The sequence below is a fragment of the Pan paniscus genome, chromosome 15, assembly GCF_029289425.2.
Source record: "Pan paniscus chromosome 15, NHGRI_mPanPan1-v2.0_pri, whole genome shotgun sequence".
NCBI classification, from domain to species: Eukaryota; Metazoa; Chordata; class Mammalia; order Primates; family Hominidae; genus Pan; species Pan paniscus.
Genome location: NC_073264.2, coordinates 51432512 through 51451377, shown reverse-complemented (window position 1 = coordinate 51451377; position 18866 = coordinate 51432512). Strand labels below are relative to the sequence as shown.

The following is an 18866-nucleotide window of genomic DNA, read 5'->3' as shown; positions in this document are numbered from 1 at the left end:
CTTCTGAGCGCTGAGGGAGGGGAGCGTGCGTAGGGGATGGTGCCAGCGCTGCGTTATTTGGTTGGTGCCTGCGGACGGGCCCGCGGGAGTTTCGCCGGTGGCTCCCCTGGGGCGTGCGGGTTCGCGTCTGGGAGGCTAAGACCGCTGTGTGGAGGTAGCCGCAGCGCCTGCACCAGGTGAGTGGCCGCTTGCTCCCCGCCGCCTGCGCTGCTGCCCCTCGCGGAGGCACCTGGTGGTGGACCTGTGCCCCTGTTCCTATTTCCCTGTCCCGGGGTGAGAGCAGGTTGGGGTCCTGTGGCACTCCAACCTCGGATCCCAGGAGCTACCAACCTGCAGGTTCATTCGTTGTATTTACGGGCCGGAGGAAAGGCAGTGTATAGAGTAGAGGTCAGGAGTAGCTCTGGCTTTGAACAACCCGTCCACTTTCTGTTGAACTCTGGGCTAGTTACTTAACCTCCTTAAAGGTTCAGTTGTGCATTGGACCTTAGTCTCTCCTGTAGGTGGTCATTTGAAGGATAAAAGGACCTAGCACACAGTATAAGCAATCAAATATGCTGTTTATAAGCTGGAGTCTTTGGCGTTGCTTGGAAGATCTGAATACAGTCTTAAATCAGTTCCTGGCACACCCCGCATAGTGTTGCCCCCGTCGGAGGCAGCTCTTATGCTAATGAAAGCCCGCAGAATTCAGTGTCCTGTGATTTATAGTTTGGACGTCACATTCGAAACCATTGTCTTTCTCTGTCCTCTGTAGAAGAAACAGTTTGTGTGAAGGCTGTAAGGCTTGGAGAGGTTTTGGCTATTTTGACGACTAGAAGGTGGGCCATATGAGTGTGACTGAAGTTTAGTGGAAGACATATGGTGTGGAATGACCCGGTAGAAGGACTACATCACAGCAAGGTTTTTAGTTTATTTTAACCACACGTTGACTTTTATTCTAAGAGCCACGGGAAGCTATTTAAAAGGGTTTTAAGAAGAGGCTACGCTTTAGGAGGCCGAGGCGGGCGGATCGCCTGAGGTCAGAAGTTGGAGACCAGCCTAACCAACATGGCGAAACCCCGTCTCTACTAAAAATACAAAAAAATTAGCCTGGCGTGGTGGTGGGCGCCTGTAATCCCAACTACTCCGGAGCCTTAGGAGAATCGCTTGAACCTGGGAGGCGGAGGTTGCAGTAAGCTGAGATCGCACCATTGCACTCCAGCCTGGGCGACAGAGCAAGACTCTGTCTCGCAAAAAAAAAAAAAGAAAAGAAAAGAAAAAAAGAAGAGGCTAATGATTAAATGTTGATGTTCTAAAAGTTGACTCTGGCTGCTGCGTGTTGGTGGATAGGGGGAGTAGAGTGGGATACCAGTAATAGCGATTGTGATTTGTTATGGGGCATGTAGACAGTTCTTTTGGGAAGCTTTTCTTAAGGAAAGAAAAGTAGGGTTAGTGAAAGTTTTGTTTATACTTAAAATGTTTTTTTAAAAAAATTTTTGGAGTCAGGGTCTCACTGTGTTGCCAAGGCTGGAGTGCAGTGGCACAATCATAGCTCACTGCAGCCTCCACCCTCCTGGGCTCAAGCGATCCTCCCTCCTCAGCCCCCCTCCCCAATGCTTCCTGTCCTCCAGGAGCTGGGACCACAGGCAGCTAATTATTTTCCTATTTTTTTGTAGAGACGTTGCCCAGGGTGGTCTCGAACCCCTGGCCTCAAGTGAACCTCCCTCTTCAGCCCCCCAAAGTGCTGAGATTACAGGTGTGAGCCACCGTGCCTGGCCTATACTTTTATTTTGAAGTAATTATAGATCCATTGGAAATTGCAAAAATAGTACAGGCCAAGCGTGGTGACTCAGGCTTGTAATCCCAGTGCTTTGGGAGGCTGAGGCAGGAGGATCACTTGAGCCCAGAAGTTTGAGACCAGCCTGGGCAAAATATAAGATCCCTTCTCTACAAAATAAAAAATAAAAATAAATAAACAGTACAAAGAGATCCCATGTACCCTTCACCCCATTTACCCCAATGAAAACATCTTATATAACTATAGTACAATATCAAAACTAGGAAATTGATATTGGCAAAATCCATGGACATTGTTCAGCTTTCATCAGTTTTACATATATTCATGTGTGTGTGTGTGTTTAGTTCTATGCAGTTTAATCATATGTATTAATTTGTGTAACTACCACCTCAATTAAGATATGAAAATGTGGCCAGGCATGCTGGCTCATGCCTATAATCTCAGCACTTTGGGAGGCCGAGGTGGGAGGATAGGTTGAGCCTAAGAGTTGGAGACCAGCCTGGGCAACAAAGGGAGATGGCAAAACCCCTGCTCTACAAAAAAATTAAAAAATAATTAGCCAGGTGTGGTGGCTTGCTCCTGTAGTCCCAGCCACTTGTGGGGCTGAGGCAGGAGGATCGCTTGAGCCCAGGAGGTTGAAGGTGTGGTGACATGTGATTACACCGCTGCGCTGAAGCCTGGACAACAGAGCAAGACTCTTAAAAAAAAAAAAGGGTGGTATAAAAATATTCTATTGCCCCAAGGTTATCTGTTGTGTTACCTATCTCTTTATATTCACACCTTCCTCTCCATTCTTCCTAACTCTTGGCAACTGTGAATCTAAATTTTTTTTTTTTTAACATGAAGTCTCGCTTTGTCACCCAGGCTGGAGTACAATGGCATGATCTCGGCTCACTGCAACCTCTGTCTCCCAGGTTGAAGTGATTCTCCTGCCTCAGCCTCCTGAGTAGCTGGGATTACAGGCATGTGCCACCATGCCCAGCTGCTTTTGTATTTTGAGTAGAGATAGGGTTTCACCGTGTTGGCCAGGCTGGACTCAAACTACTGACCTCGGGTGATCCACCCGCCTCAGCCTCCCAAAGTATTGGGATTACAGGCATGAGCCACTGCACCCGGCCTGAAATTTTTTATATCACCAAATATTCAGTATAAAACTTTTAGAAAAAGGACAAGATCTTTGGACATAGAGATGACATCAAAAGCATGATCTCTAAAAGGAAAAAATTGACAAAATGGACTTCATCAAAATGAAAAACTTTTGCTCTGCAAAAGACTGTTAAGAGAATGAAAAAACTACCAAGATGTGGGAAAAAATACCAGCAACTGCATATCTCCCAAAGGACTAATACACAAAATACATAAAGAACTCTCAAAACAAGCCTTTGGAGATTGGCTTTTTTTCACACAGCATACTATCCTTAAGATCCATGCAAGGCGTCGCCTGTATTGATAGCAGGTTTTTCAAAATTGTTGAATAGAATTCCATGGTATGGATACATCACAATTTGTTTAACCATTTACCATGGGTTGAAGAACATCCAAGCTGCTTCCAGTTTTTGGCTATTATGAATAAAGCTACTATGAACATTCATGTTCAGGTTTTTGTATGAACATAAGTTTTCATTTCTCTGGAATAAATGCCCAAGACTGCAGTTACTGAGTCATGTAGTAAGTCCATGTTTAGTTTCTTTTTAAGAAACTGCCATACTCTTTTCCAGAGTGGCTGTACTATTTTACATGCCCACCAGCTATGTGTGAGTAATCCAGTTTCCCTTCATTCTCACCAGCATTTGGGGTTATCACTTTTTAAATTTTAGCCATTCTGATAGAGACGTAGTGATATCTCATTGTGGTTTTTATTTACATTTCTGTGATGCAATGGTGTTTGAACAATGCATTGACTAATGGTGTTGAACATCTTTTCATGTGATTCTTTGCCATCTGTGTATCTGTCCTCTTTGATGAAATACTTGTTCATATCTTTTGCCCACTTTTTTTTTTTTTTTTTTTTTTTAAGATGGAGTTTTGCCTTGTTGCCCAGGCTGGAGCGCAGTGGTGCGGTCTCGGCTCACCGCGGAGGCCTCCTGGGTTCAAGCAATTCTCCTGCCTCAGCCTCCCGAGTAGCTGGGATTACAGGCATGCGCCACCATGCCCAGCCAATTTTGTCTTTTTAGTAGAGATGGGGTTTCTCCATGTTGGCATGGCTGGTCTCAAACTCCTGACGTCAGGTGATCCGCCCGCCTTGGCCTCCCAAAGTGCTGGGATTAAAGGCGTGAGCCATCGCGCCCGGCCTGCCTACATTCTAAATGGCTTGTTTTGAGAGTTCTTTTATGTATGAGTCCTTTGGGAGATATGCAGTTACTAGTATTTTTTTCCAATTTCTTAGTTTTTTTATCCTCTTAATAGAGTCTTTTTGCAGAGCAAAAGTTTTACGTTTTGATGAAGTCCATTTTATCAGTTTTTTTTCTTTTATGGATCATGTTTTTGATGTCAACTCTAAGTCCCAAGATTTTGTCCTATTTTTTCCTAAAAGTTTTAAAGTGAATATTTGGTGATGTAAAAAATTTCGTGTTAGTTTTTTTAACTATAATGGTAGTGTGTGTTTTTAGAGATGCCTTTTAGAAATAACATTGAAATATTTACAGATGAAATAATGTGGTGTTTAAGATTTGCATCAAAATAATATAATACAGGAGGGGATGAAATAGAGTATAGAAGAAGCAAGATTTGCTGTGAGTTGATAATTAGTGAAGCTGGGTGATGTATATGTGGGGCTTCATTGAACTATTTTGTCTAACTTTGTGTAGGTATGAACTTTTCCATAAAAAGCTTAAGAAAATTATTTGTTAAACCATTCATTGGTGTTAACTTGAGATTAAGTGAGTTGTAGAGAAAGATGTCCCTTTCAGCCTCCATGGTTAGCTTGGCCTGCAACTGTCCTCCAGCATTCATCTATGACTATTGTTCTGTTCACCTGTCTCCATAGTGGATGCTTGGAGATTTGTGCTTTTGTTTGTGAAACATATTTCAGTGATTTTGTGTCACTGGATAAAACAGTGATTCTTCAGATTTGAGAAGAGGGAGTGAAGGGTGGCACATGTAGTTGGAAAAAGCATATTCAGTATGATAGTTTTATGTTTGAAAATAAGAAGGGTTTATTGATAGTTGTAATATAATCTGCAAAGACAATATCTTGGCTGGGAATCTGTACCAAGGTAATAATTCTAAGTGGAAGATCTACCTCCCCAAAAGCTTTTGTGTTATAATTATCAAAAGGCAGCAAGGGGCCAGGCGCAGTGGCTCACGCCTGTATTCCCAGCATTTTGGGAGGCCGAGGCGGGTGGATCACCTGAGGTCAGGAGTTTGAGACCAGCCTGACCAACATGGTGAAACCTCGTCTCTAGTAAAAATACAAAAACTAGCCCAGCATGGTGGTGTTCGCCTATAATATCAGCTACTAGGGAGGCTGAGGCAGGAGAATCGCTTGAACCTGGGAGTGGGAAGTTTCAGTGAGCTGAGATCATGCTGCTACACTCCAACCTGGGCAATAGAGTGAGACCCTGACTCCAAAATTAAAAAAAAAAAAAATTTCAGTATAAACAAAACTTTCACCAGCCCTGCTTTTCTTTCCTTAAGAAAAGCTTCCCAAAAGAACTGTCTACATGCCCCACAAAACAAATCACAATCACTGTTACTGGTATCCGACTCTACTCCCCCTATCCACCAACACGCAGCAGCCAGAGTCAGCTTTTAGAACATCAACATTTAATCACTAGTCTCCATCTAAAAAAAAAACCCCAAAAACAAACCCCCCCCCAAAAAAAAGGCAGCAAGGATGAGAAACATTATTATGGAAGTCAAGACCACCCCTGTAAGGGCCAAGGTTATGCTACCTTTTACAGAAAATGAGGCTTGAAGGCAAAACATAGCATCATAGTTGAACTTGAAAGTAAGAAAGAAAAACAGTATGAAAGATATCTCTCTCATACACACACTGCCATGTAATTGATATAGATATCAACTTGATAAATTAAAAAAATACAGCTGGGCACGGTGGTTCACACCTGTAATCCCAGCACTTTGGGAGGCCGAGGCGGGCGGATCACGAGGTCAAGAGATTGAGACCATCCTGGCCAACATGGTGAAACCCCGTCTCTATTAAAAATACAAAAATTAGCTGGGCATGGTGGCGTGCACCTGTAGTCCCAGCTACTTGGGAGGCTGAGGCGGAAGAATCACTTGAACCCAGGAGCTGGAGGTTGCAGTGAGCCGAGATTATGCCACTGCACTCCAGCCTGGCGACAGAGCCAGACTCCATCTCACCGAAAAAAAAAAAAGTCAGTCAAAACAGTCGGTCCTCGTTTTTGTGGGTTCTACATCTGCAGATTCAACCAACTATGGATCAAAATATTTGGAAAAAAACAGTAAAAAATAACACAATTTAAAATACAGTATAACAACTATTCACATAGCATTTACATGGTACTATGTAGTATAAGTGATCCAGAGATGACTTAAGGTATATTGGAGAATGTGTGTAGATTATATGCAAATACTGTGCCATTTCATATACAAGACTTGAACATACGTGGATTTCGGTATCCATGGGAGTCCTGAAACCAATCCCCTGTGGATATTGAGGGATGACTGTATATAAAATATGATTAAGTAATACACATACAAATATCTTAAGTATTTGTAAATGTTTTGAACACCTACCTTAGTGGAAGATTATAGAAGTTTCGAAAAATAAAAAGCCTATCTTAACAATAGTTATTCTGGAATTCTTAAAAGCCAGGATATTTTAGAATCCATAAAACATCTGTTTATTGTGAAAGTTGTATAAAGGGTCAATCTGTAAATCAGTGTAAGTACCTAGTGGAAGTGAATGCTTTACCTTTTGTCCACTGAACTTATGTTTTTTTAAAACCTGCTTAAAGGCTTGGACTTCTAAATACATTCTGATCATATTAGTAATTTTTTAGTTGACCACTGTAAGCATTTGCCAATAACTAGTATTAATGTAGTGGACCCAGAATCCCATTTTATTTGTGCTGCTCTTTTTATGCCCTCTCTTTTAAAAAGTGGGCATCATTCACCATCCTTGACAAACATTTTATCCAATCTAAAGCTGCTGCAGGAGAACCACCTGCTGAGCATCAGCTGGAGGTTCTCCCTGTTCAAGTATAAGGCTTATGCTCTGACAGAGGGAACTTTATCCACTTATGACCCCCAAGTTAATTTAAGATGCAGGATTTGATTTATCAAGCTTACGTGTTAGTTCCTAGTTGTCTAGGATCTGTTTCTGGTTCCAGATACAGCCAAAGATGTGGTAGCAATCCTAATCAAATTGATGTGCTTTGCTAAGGATTTTGAAATTGAAACTTAGATCACTTTTCAAAGAAAGGGCCTAATCTCTGAAATTTCCCTCTGTCTACTGTTCCTATAAGATCCATATTTGTTGGCTATCAGGTCAGTGTTAAAGGTAATCTTTTAAGCTTCGAATTGCAGATTTATATAAATTATACATGGTTGTTCTAAATTTTTTTTTTGAGACAAGAGTCTCGCTCTGTCGCCCAGGCTGGAGTGCAGTGGTGCAATCTTGGCTCACTGCAAGCTCCGCCTCCTGGGTTCACGCCATTCTCCTGCCTCAGCCTCCCGAGTAGCTGGGACTACAGGTGCCCGCCACCACGCCTGGCTAATTTTTTGTATTTTTAGTAGAGATGGGGTTTCACCGTGTTAGTCAGGATGGTCTCAACCTCCTGGCCTCGTGATCCACCCGCCTCGGCCTCCCAAAGTTCTGGGATTACAGGCGTGAGCCACCACGCCCGGCCCTAATTTTGTAAATGGTTGTATAATCAGGATTTGCCATGGCAAAGATTGTGGTTCCTAAGCCCATTTCTGGACCAATTATTGCCCCAAGGTTTATTTTCTTGGAGTTGTTTACTTCTCAAAGAAAAACTTGTAAAAATTCTTGCACACTAAAGTGTTAAAGCTTTAATGTGTTAACACATTGTCAAGAGTACTACATTGGAATTTTAAAAGGATGGGTAGTAGAATCATGACTATGCTTAACACAAAGTATAGTCATGCACCGCATAACAACATTTTGGTCAACCACAGACTGCATGTACAGTGGTGATACCAAAGATTATAATACCATATTTTTTCTGTACCTTTTTTATATTTACACATTTTTAGATGCACAGATACTTACCATTGTGTTACAGTTGCCTTCAGTATTCAATATAGTAACCTGCTGTACAGGCTTGTAGCCTAGGAGCAATAGGCTATCCCATATAGCCTAGGTGTACAGTAAGCTATATCATCTAGGTTTGTGTAAGTACATTCTATGCTGTTTGCACAAGGAAATCGCCTAGCAATGCATTTCTTAGAACCTATCCCTATGGTTAAGCAACGCATGACTGCAGTCACTTATGTAACCAGCCCGGCTGCCGTGCTATGGAGATAAAGAGCAGATTGGGCAACCAGCTATCCTGCCTGCCAGTAAGCTGTAGTTGGTTATACTACTGACCAGCGATGCGTATAACTTTTGAGGTTTTTTTTTTTTTTTTTTTTTAATGCGTATAACTTTTTTTTTTTTTTTTTTTTTTTTGAGACAGGGTCTGGCTCTGTCTCCCAGGCTGGAGTGCAGTGGCATGACCTCGGCTCATTGCAACCTCCGCCTCCCAGGTTCAAGCGATTCTCCAGCCTTAGCCTCCCGAGTAGTTGGGATTACAGGTGCCTGCCACCACACCCAGCTAATTTTTGTATTTTTAGTAAAGATGGGGTTTTACCATGTTGGCCGGGCTGGTCTTGAACTCCTAACCTCAAGTGATCCACCCGCCTTGGCCTCCCAAAGTGCTGGGATTACAGGCATGAGCCATCACACCCAGGCTTGATTAGTATAACTTTTAAGGGTTGTTTTTTTTTTAATACATGTGAAACCAAACAGCACAGGGCCCAATACATTGCTCTGTCGCCTTGCTCTGTCGCCAGGCTGGAGTGCAGTGGTGTGATCTCCACTCACTGCAACCTCTGCTTCCCAGGTTCAAATGATTCTTCTGCCTCAGCCTCCCAAGTAGCTGGGACTAACAGGCACGTGCCACCACGCCCAGCTAATTTTTGTATTTTTAGTAGAGACGGGGTTTCACCATGTTGGCCAGGATGGTCTCGATCTCTTGACCTGGTGATCCGCCCCCCTTGGCCACCCAAAGTGCTGGGATTACAGGCGTGAGCCACCGCGACCGGCCGCCGAATATGTTTTAATGATTACAAATTAATGGTTTAATTGTCCATTGATGAAAATTATGCATGTGAAGTTTGGCGAGGTCTATTGTAAATATGAATTACTTTAAAGATGACTTTCTTTTGAAGCTCGTTTGATATAGTCATTGTTGGTGGCGGAATTGTGGGGCTTGCCTCTGCCAGAGCACTCATCCTGCGACATCCATCACTTTCTATTGGTGTTCTGGAAAAGGAGAAAGATTTAGGTATGTATATAATCAATGTTGTTCTTTGGGCTTACTTGGGCATCTGCTCATTTTGTCTGTTCTGAATCTTTCATGCTGAATGTCAGTGTTAGTATCTTAGTTTGTGTTCTAAAAGCAGAGTGTGGGACAAGGACATGGCTATAGGTTATTTGAGAGGTTAAAGCAGAGCGTGGGACAAGGAGGACGTGTCTATAGGTTATTTATTTGAGAGGTTATCTCAGGAAACAGGAGTGAGGGGGTGAGGAAAGTAAGACAGGGAAGGAGGAAAAGACATGAGAACACATCAAGATTGCGGCTGTGAGCTTGATTCCACCGGAGCCTCTGAGGAGCAATGTAGTATTTCCCAGGATTGTGCTCACTTTATCCATCAGCTCTTCTCCCTATTGGTTGAGGATTGCCGCTAGTGATGTTGAGCACCCCGTGTCCTTCTCTAAAAAAGTTACCAGAGGCCCCAAGGCAGAGTGCAAAGAGCCCTAGGGGGCCCCTGAAGTGGTTTGCTGGTAATGAGAGGTGAGTTTGTGCACCAGAGTTGTAGTTGAAATCAGAGATGGGCTGGAGGGATGTGACATGGATACCAGGGATGTTAGAAGAAGTTACCAGTGATCTGAACAAATTCAGGCAGAGTTTTACATGATGTGGTCTCTAATAGCTTCAACTATAAGTTTGTTCTCTTACCTCTTATGTTTTGTATGAATCATGTACTTACTCTTACCCTGTTTCTCTTCTTCTGTAGCTGTTCACCAGACTGGACATAACAGTGGTGTCATACATAGTGGAATTTATTATAAACCTGAGTCTCTGAAAGCCAAATTATGTGTACAAGGTGCAGCCCTCCTCTATGAGTACTGTCAGCAAAAGGGAATTTCCTACAAGCAGTGTGGCAAGGTATGGCATTTTACTAGAGCCTTGACTAATTTCCAACTAGCATTTGCTTAGTGATGTTTAATATTACATTTTTAAAAAATGTATTTTTTTCTTTGTATCTATGTAATTTTTCAAATCTGATCTTAGGGAATAACTAAAAAAAGATGGTGTGACGTTATGTAATTTTCTAAATAAAAGTTTTATTGACATATGATTTATGCACCATACAATTCGCCCTTTTAAAGTGCACAGATCAATTTTTAGTATATTTACAGAGCTGAGCAATCATCACCACTATCTAATTTCAGGCTTTTTCATCACCCCAAAAAGACACCCCATACCCATTAGCAGTCACTTCCCATTTCCACCTCCCCCGATGCCCTAGCAACCACTAGTATACTTTCTGTCTTTGTGGATTTGCCTGTTCTGCACTTTTCATATAAATAGATTCATATAGTATGTAGTCTTTTGTGACTGGCTTCTTTCACTTAGCATAATGTTGTCAAAGTTCATACATGTTGTAGCATGAATCAGTACTTCATGCCTTTTATGGCTGAACAATATTCCATTGTATGGATATACCACATTTTATTTGTTGATCAGTTGATAGACATATGGATTGTTTCCACCTTTTGGCTATTATGGATAATGCTGCTATGAACATTCATGTATAAGTTTATTTGTGAACATATGTTTTCATTTATATTGGTTATATACCTGGGAGTGGAATTGCTGGGTTGTCAGGGTAACTCCATGTTTAACATTTTGAGGAACTGCCAAATTGTTTTCCAAAGCTCTGTACTATTTTACATTCCCACCAGTAATTAATAAGGATTCCAATTTTCCATGTCCTTGCCATCATCTATTTTGGTTTGTCTTTTTTATTTTAGCCATCCTAGTGGAAGTTTTGATTTGCAGTTCCCTAGTGATAATGATGTTGAGTGTCTTTTATTTTTTCCTTTTTAGAAAATAGTTCTTGAGCCCAAGGGTTTGAGACCAGCTCGGGCAACATAGTGAGACCCTATCTCTACAAAAAATTTAAAAAGTTAGCCGGGTGCGGTGGTGCACAACTATAGTCCCAGCTACTTGGGAGGCTGAGGTGGGAGGACTGCTTGAGCCTGGGAGATCAAGGCTGCAGTGATCCATGATTATGCCACTGCACTTCAGCCTGGGCAACAGAGTGAGACCTTGCCTCAAAAAAGTTAAAATTATTATTTTTTAACTTTATTTCTTATTTAAAAGTTGAGACAGGATCTTGCTTTGTTGCCCAGGCTGGTCTCAAACTCCTGGCTTCAAGCACTCCTCCTGCCTTGGCCTCCTAAAGTGCTGGGATTACAGATGTAAGCCACTGTGCCTGGCCTAAAATTATTTTTTAATTGACAAAAATTGTAAATATTTATCATGTACAACATGTTGTTTTGAAGTATGTATACGTTGTGGGCCGGGCAGGGTGGCTCACGCCTGCCTGTAATCTCAGCACTTTGGGAGGCTGAGGCAGGCAGATCACTTGAGGTCAGGAGTTCGAGACCAGCCTGGCCAACATGGTGAAACCCCATCTCTACTAAAAATATAAAAATTAGCCGGGTGTGGTGGCACACGCCTGTAATGCCAGCTACTCGGGAGGCTGAGGCACGAGAATTGCTTGACCCTGGGAGGCAGAGGTTGCAGTGAGCCGAGACCACACCACTGAATTCCAGCCTGGGCAACAGAGTGAGACTCTGTCTCAAGAAGTATGTGTACATTGTGGAATGGCTAAATCAAGCTCACCAACATATGCATTACCTTTCATACTTATTTTTTTTTTATGATGCAAACACTTAAATCTACTGTTTGAGCAGTCTTCAAGAATATAATACATGATTAACTATAATCAACATTTTGTGTAATAGATATCCTGAACTTATTCCTCTTACTTAACTGAAATTTTGTGTCCTTTAACAAATATCTTTCCACACCACCCCTGCCTCCCTGCCACCCCCAGCCCCTGGTAACCACCATTCCACTCTACCTCTGTCAGTTCAACTTTTTGAGATTCTACATATAAATGAGATCACACAGTATTTATCTTTCTGTGCTTGGTTTATTTCACCTAAGATAATGTCCTCCAGGTTCATCTCTGTTGTCATTTGTGGCATGGACCATTTGTGACAATAGAGATGAACATGGAGGATATTATCTTAAGTATTTCTCATTATCTTAAAGATTTTCTCCTTTTTTAAGGCTGACTGGTCTTTTGTTATGTATCCACCTGAACTGGCCTCCCACAGTGTTGGGATTACAGGTGTGAGCCACCACGCCTGGCCTGATTGTATGGTTTTTGTCATTCATCTTGTTGATATGATGTGTCACATTGATTGATTTACATATGTTGAACCATCCTTTGCATCCCTGGGTTAAATCCCACTTGGTCATGATGAATGATCTTTTTAATGTGTTGTTGAATTTGGTTTGCTAGTATTTTGTTAAGGATTTTTGTAAAGTGTTCATCAGGAATATTGGCCTATAGTTTTCATTTTTTTGATGTGTCTTTGTCTGGTTTTGGTATCAGGGTAATACCAGCCTCATGGAATGTGTTTGGAAATATTTCCTCCTCTACTTTATGAAATAGTTTGAGTATGGTTTAGTATTAGTTCTTCTTTAAATGTTTGGTAAAATTTAGCAGTGAAGCCATCAGGTTCTGGGCTTTACTTTACTGGGAGACTTTTTATTATGGCTTTGATCTTATTGCCTTTTATTGGTTTGTTCAGGTTTTGGATTTCTTCATAGTTCAATCTTGGTAGGTTGTATGTGTCCAGGAATTTATTCATTTATTCTAAGTTTTCTAACTTATTGGCATATCTAGTTGGTCATAGTAGCCTTTAACAATTTTTTGAATTACTGTGGTATTGGTTGTAATGTCTCTTTTTTCATCTCTGATTTTATTTATCCGGGTCTTCTCTTTTTCTTAGTCTGGCTAAAGGTTTGTCAATTCTATTTATCCTTTCAAAAAACCAACCTTTCATTAATCTTTTGTATTGTTTTCTTTGTTTCAATTTCATTTATTTCTGCTCTGATCTTTATTATTTATTTTCTTCTACTAATTCTGAATTTGGTGTGCTCTTGCTTTTCTAGCTTTTTAAGACACATTGTTAGATTATATGAAGTTCTTCTGCTTTTTTGATGTAGGTGCTTATAGCTATAAACTTTCCTCTTAGTACGGCTTTCGCTGTTTCCCATAGGTTTTGGTATGTTGTCTTTCTATTTTCATTTGTTTCAACAGATTTTTAAATTTCCTTCTTAATTTCTTCATTGGCCCACTGGTCATTTAGGAGCGTATTGGTTTTGTTTGCTTGTTTGTTTATTTTTTTTGAGATAGAGTCTCTGTCTCACCCAGGCTGGAATATAGTGGCACTATCTCACAGATCACTGCAGCCTTGACCTCCCGGCCGGGCATGGTGGCTCGCACCCCTAATCCCAGCACTTTGGGAGGCTGAGGCGGGGGATCACCTGAGGTCAGGAGTTCGAGACCAGACTGACCAACGTGGAGAAACCCCATCTCTACTAAAAATACAAAATTAGCTGGGTGTGGTGGCTCATGCCTGTAATCCCAGCTACTTGGGAGGCTGAGGCAGGTTAATTGCTAGAACCTGGGAGGCAGAGGTTGTAGTGAGCTGAGATCACGCCATTGCACTCCAGCCTGGGCAACAAGAGCGAAACTCTGTCTCAAAAAAAAAAAAGTCCTCCCACCTCAACCTCTGGAGTAATGGGGATCACAGGTGCACCACCATGCCTGGCTAATTTTTCTTTTTTTTTTTTGAGACAGAGTCTTGCTGTTACCCAGCCTGGAGTGCAATGGTGCCATCTCAGCTCACTGCAACCTCCACCTCCTGGGTTCAAGCAATTCTCCAGCCTCAGCCTCCCAAGTCGCTGGGACTACAGGCTCACGCCACCATGCCTGGCTAATTTTTGTATTTTTAGTAGAGATGTGGTTTCACTATGTTAACTAGGCTGGTCTTAAACTCCTGACTTCAAGCAATCTACCCACCCAAATTGCTGGGATTACAGGCGTGAGCCACCATGCCCAGTCATTTTGTTGTTGTTGTTCGTTTTGTTTTTTTTTTTGAGTTAGGATCTCCCTCCGTTGCTCAAGTTGGTCTCAAACTCCTGGGCTCAAGTGCTCAAGTGATCCTCTCACTTTGGCCACCCAAAGTGTTGAAATTACAGGTGTGAACCACTATGCCTGGCCAGTGGCATATTGTTTAATTTCGGTGTGTTTGTATAGTTTCCAAAATTCCTCTTGTTATTGATTTCTAGTTTCATTCCATTGTGGTCAGAGAATATACTTGATATAATTTCATTTAAAAAAAATTTTAAAGACCTGTTTTGTGGCCCAACATATTGGTCTATCCTTGAGAGTGATCCATGTGCTGGGGAGAAGAATATATATTCTGTAGCTGTTGGATGAAACTCTCTGTAAATATCTGTTAGGTCCATTTGGTCTGTAGTGCTCAGTAGTTTATTCTTTGTGATGCTTTTGTGAGGAGAATTGTTTTCCTACTTTCATTTTTTATAATTCATTGCTAATGCATAGAATATGATTGATTTCTGTATGTTGATTTTTTTTAATCCAGTGACCTTTCTGAACTCATTTTGTTCTAATTGTGTGTGTATGTGTGTGTGTGTCTGTCTATGAATTCCTTAGGCTTTACTATATGCAGGATCATGTCATCTGCAAATAAGTTAGTTTTACTTCTTTTCCAATTTAGATGTCTTTTAACTACTTATTCTGCTTGCCTGATTTCCATGGGTGGAAGCTCCAATACTGTGTTGAACAGAAGTAGTAAAAGTGGACCTTCTTGAATTGTTCTTGATCTAATAGAGAAAGCATTCAATCTTTTACCCTTAAGTATGATGTTAGCTGTGGATTCCCTTTATCAGATTAAGGAAGTTCCTTTCTATTCCTAGTTTGTTGAGTGTTTTCTATCATGAAAAGTTGTTGAATTTTCTCAGATGCCTTTTCTGCTTCTATCAAGGTGATCATGTGGTTTTTATCCTTTATTCTATTAATGTAATGTATTAATACATTTTTGGATGTTAAATTGATTTTACATTCCTGTGATAAATCCCTCTTGGTCATGGTGTAAAATCCTCTCTATATGTTGCTGCATTCAGTTTATTAGTATTTTGTTCAGGGTTTTGCATTAATATATTTAAGGGATATTGGTTTGCAATTTCTTACGATATCTGGTTTTGGTAAAAGGCAAAATATTTTTTCTTTCTGAAGAGAAACCAGAGCACTGGTTTTAGTATCAAACTAATATTGGCCTCACAGAATTAGTTGGGAAGTGATTCTTACTCTTCTGTTTTTTGGAACAGTTTATGAAGAATTAGTATTAATTTTTTTTTTTTAACATCTGGTAGCATTCATGAATAAAGCCTCTGGGCCTGGGCTTTTTTTTTTTTTTTAATGTGGGAAGTTTTCAATCACTTCATGTGTTATAGGTTTATTAAGTTTTTCTTCTCAAATCAGTTTCAGAAGTTTGTGTCTTTCTAATAATTTGTTCATCTAGATTTTCTAATTCATTGCCATACAGTTGTTCATAGTATTCTTTTATAAGTCCTTTTATTTCTGCAGTGTTGGTAGTCATGTCCTTCATATAAGTTTTTTTTTTTTTTTTTTTTTTTGGAGACAGAGTCTCACTTTGTCACCCAGGATGGAGTGCAGTGGTGCAATCTCTGCTGTCTGTAGCCTTGACCTCCTGAGCTCTAGTGATCCTCCCACCTCAGCCCACTAGTAGCTGGGACTACAGGTGCACACCACCACACTCCGCTAATTTTTTTGTATTTTTTTGTAGAGACAGGTTTTGCTATGTTGCCCAGGCTGTTCTCGAACTCCTGAGCTCAAGCGATCCACCAGCCTCAGCTTCCCAGAGTGCTAGGATTACAGGCATGAGCCACCGTGCCTGGCCCTTATAATTTTTAAGAATAAAAGCTCATTGTCACCATTAAAGATGCTATGAGGCTGGGTGTGGTGGCTCACGCCTGTAATCCCAGCACTTTGGGAAGCCGAAGTGGGTGGACCACCTGAGGTCAGGAGTTTGAGACCAGCCTGGCCAACATGGTGAAACCCCATTTCTACTGAAAACACAAAAATTAGCTGGGCATGGTGGCAGGCGTCTGTAATCTCAGCTACTTGGGAGGCTGAGGCAGGAGAATCGTTTGAACCTGGGACGCAGAGGTTGCAGTGAGCCGAGATCCTGCCATTGCACTCCAGCCTGGGTGACAAGAGCGAAATTAAAAAAAAAAAAAAAAAAGATGCTATGAAAAAAAATTGTAGGGCTGGACTCAGTGGCTTATGCCTGTAATCCTAGCACTTTGGGAGGCCGAGGTGGGTAGATTGCTTGAGCCCAGGAGTTTGAGACCAGTCTGGGCAATGTGGTAAAACGCTGTCTCTACTAAAAAAAAAAAAAAATTAGCCGAGTGTGGTGGCACATGCCTGTAGTCCCAGCTTCTAGGGAGGCTGAGGTGGGAGAATTACCTGAGCTCGGGAAGTCGACGCTGCAGGGAGTCATGACTGGGCCACTGCACTATAGCCTGGGCAATGGGAGTGACACCTTGTCTCAAATAAATAAATAAATAGAAATTTTAAAAATAGATACAGATTTTTTTAAGAGACAGGGTCTTGTCCTGTTGCCTAGGCTGGAGTGCAGTGGCACAATCACAGCTCACTGCAGCCTTGAACTCCTGGGCTCAAGTGGTCGTCTTGCCTCAGCCTTTGAAGTAGCTTGGATTATAGACATGAGCCCCTGTGCATGGCCACATTTTAAAAAACAATTCAGTAAATTGGGCCTGACATAAGTGAAAAAGGCAAGATATAAAAGTCTAGTTACAGTTTTTATTATGAGTTGTAAGAATTCTTTACATATTCTAAATACTAGACCTTTATCAGCTACGTGACTTGCAAATATTTTTTCTCATTGTGTGGGTTGTCTTTTCACTTACTTGATAGAGTCCTTTGATTCCACTTCTCTTTTTAAGGTTAATTATTTATTGATTTAAATAGCCTTTATACCTTGATTAAAAGTGTCACCTCATGAAATTCTGTTGCCTCTTTGGTATGAAATAATGACTTGTGAATTCTAATATACCTTCGAATATGCACCTGTGTTTTCCTTTGCCCCTTTCTTTAAGTAAAGAAGAAACTGTACCTCAGATATTTTTCCCATAAATAAATAGAAAAGAAATAAATAAGTTGATGAATTGACTGTTTTCCCCCTGCAACAGAATGTTTTGTAAATACTTGATAATATATTACAAAACTAAAAGGGATTGTTTTGTCAGTTATGTTCCATCACATTCAGTACCAGTTGTCTTTCTGATGTGCTGATATTTTACATTTTCCTGAAGAAATAAGAAGGCCATTCTGTTTTGGGGGGGAAAAAAAGTAAAGTCCAAGCAACTTATGCTTCTCTCCTTTCTGAGATTGAGAATGTGGTAGTGATGAGTTGCTTATGGCCAAGATGCACGTAGAGACTATGATAACAGAAGTGGAAATTGAAGCTACATTTCATTTTTAGGGAAAATTTGTTTTAATAACATTTTCTTAAGACAACTTTTCTTGGTGGAGGAAGAAAATAGTCATGAAGAAAGGAAGAATTAGATATGTGAAGAAAAAATAATTTTAAAAAATTAACCTCCTTTGGGTCATACAATAGTTGATGATTTTCCATTGACTTTATCTTTCATCGCTGATGATACATTCACCTCTATCCATGCTCCTTACCTTTTTTTTTTTTGAAGCTTATAGTAGCTGTTGAACAAGAAGAAATTCCCAGACTTCAGTCCCTATATGAGAAAGGCCTCCAGAATGGTGTCCAGGGCCTGAGGCTGATCCAGCAGGAGGATATAAAAAAGAAGGAGCCATATTGTAGGGTAAGTGATTAACAAAGGGATGTTTTTATTTAGGGCTTAGTCCTGAGACATGGAGGCTGAGGGTGAGTGTATAGGAGGCAGGAATAATATAAAATCAGTTAGATAATCCTGTCACAGAAGTAGTGAAGTGACAGACACAAGAGGGCATTGCCACAAACTCTGGACACCTGATTTCTTTCTCTGTGAGAAAATACCAGGTCTGACCAACATGAAGACAAGAGGAGGCCTGAGACCACATGGCATGTTTGGAAAACACTGAGCAGTGAGGTATGGTTGGGAGCATTGGGTATATAGGGAAATACAAGAGATGAGACTGAAAAGGCAGGGTTAGGCCCACATAAAGGGTTTGGCATTCATGTTAATAACATTGAAGTTTATCCAGTAGGCACGGGGAGCCATTGAACATTTTTGGAGGAGGGCAGCTGTAGTGTCTGATCTATACGATAGGTGGATAAGGCTGGCATGAGTTTGATCCTCCTGCCTCGACCTCCCAAAGTGCTGGGATTGCAGCATTTCACTTTCTTAATATTGTCTTCAGATTAACAGAAATTCTTAATGTTATCAATTTATGCATATGTTTGTTTTTTTATGGTTAGTGTTTTTTGTGCTCTAGTTAAATTTTCTGGATGCATTCAAAGACTTGGTAAGAAAAATAAAATAAAATAGAAAAAAAAGAAATCTTTGCCTAGCCCAGGGTCTAGAAGATATTCTATGTGTTTTTCTAAAAGTTTTATTGTTTTACGTTTCACATTTAGATCTACAGTCCATTTGGAATTGATTTTTATATATGGTATAAGTTAGGGGTCAAGGTGTATTTTTTCCCC

The 18866-nt window shown here is 40.9% G+C and overlaps 1 protein-coding gene across 2 annotated transcripts in view; it reads left to right on the top strand.

The window, feature by feature from the left end:
- Positions 1-36: 36 nt before the first annotated feature.
- The window catches only part of L2HGDH (L-2-hydroxyglutarate dehydrogenase), a 69702-nt gene continuing 50872 nt past the window's right edge, over positions 37-18866 (top strand). For both annotated transcript variants that reach the window (XM_034937524.2, XM_003831733.4), the window contains exons 1-4: positions 37-176; positions 9152-9267; positions 10001-10152; positions 17911-18042. In XM_034937524.2, the coding sequence (XP_034793415.1) occupies positions 37-176; positions 9152-9267; positions 10001-10152; positions 17911-18042 (540 nt within the window). The remainder of the gene's footprint in view (positions 177-9151; positions 9268-10000; positions 10153-17910; positions 18043-18866) is intronic.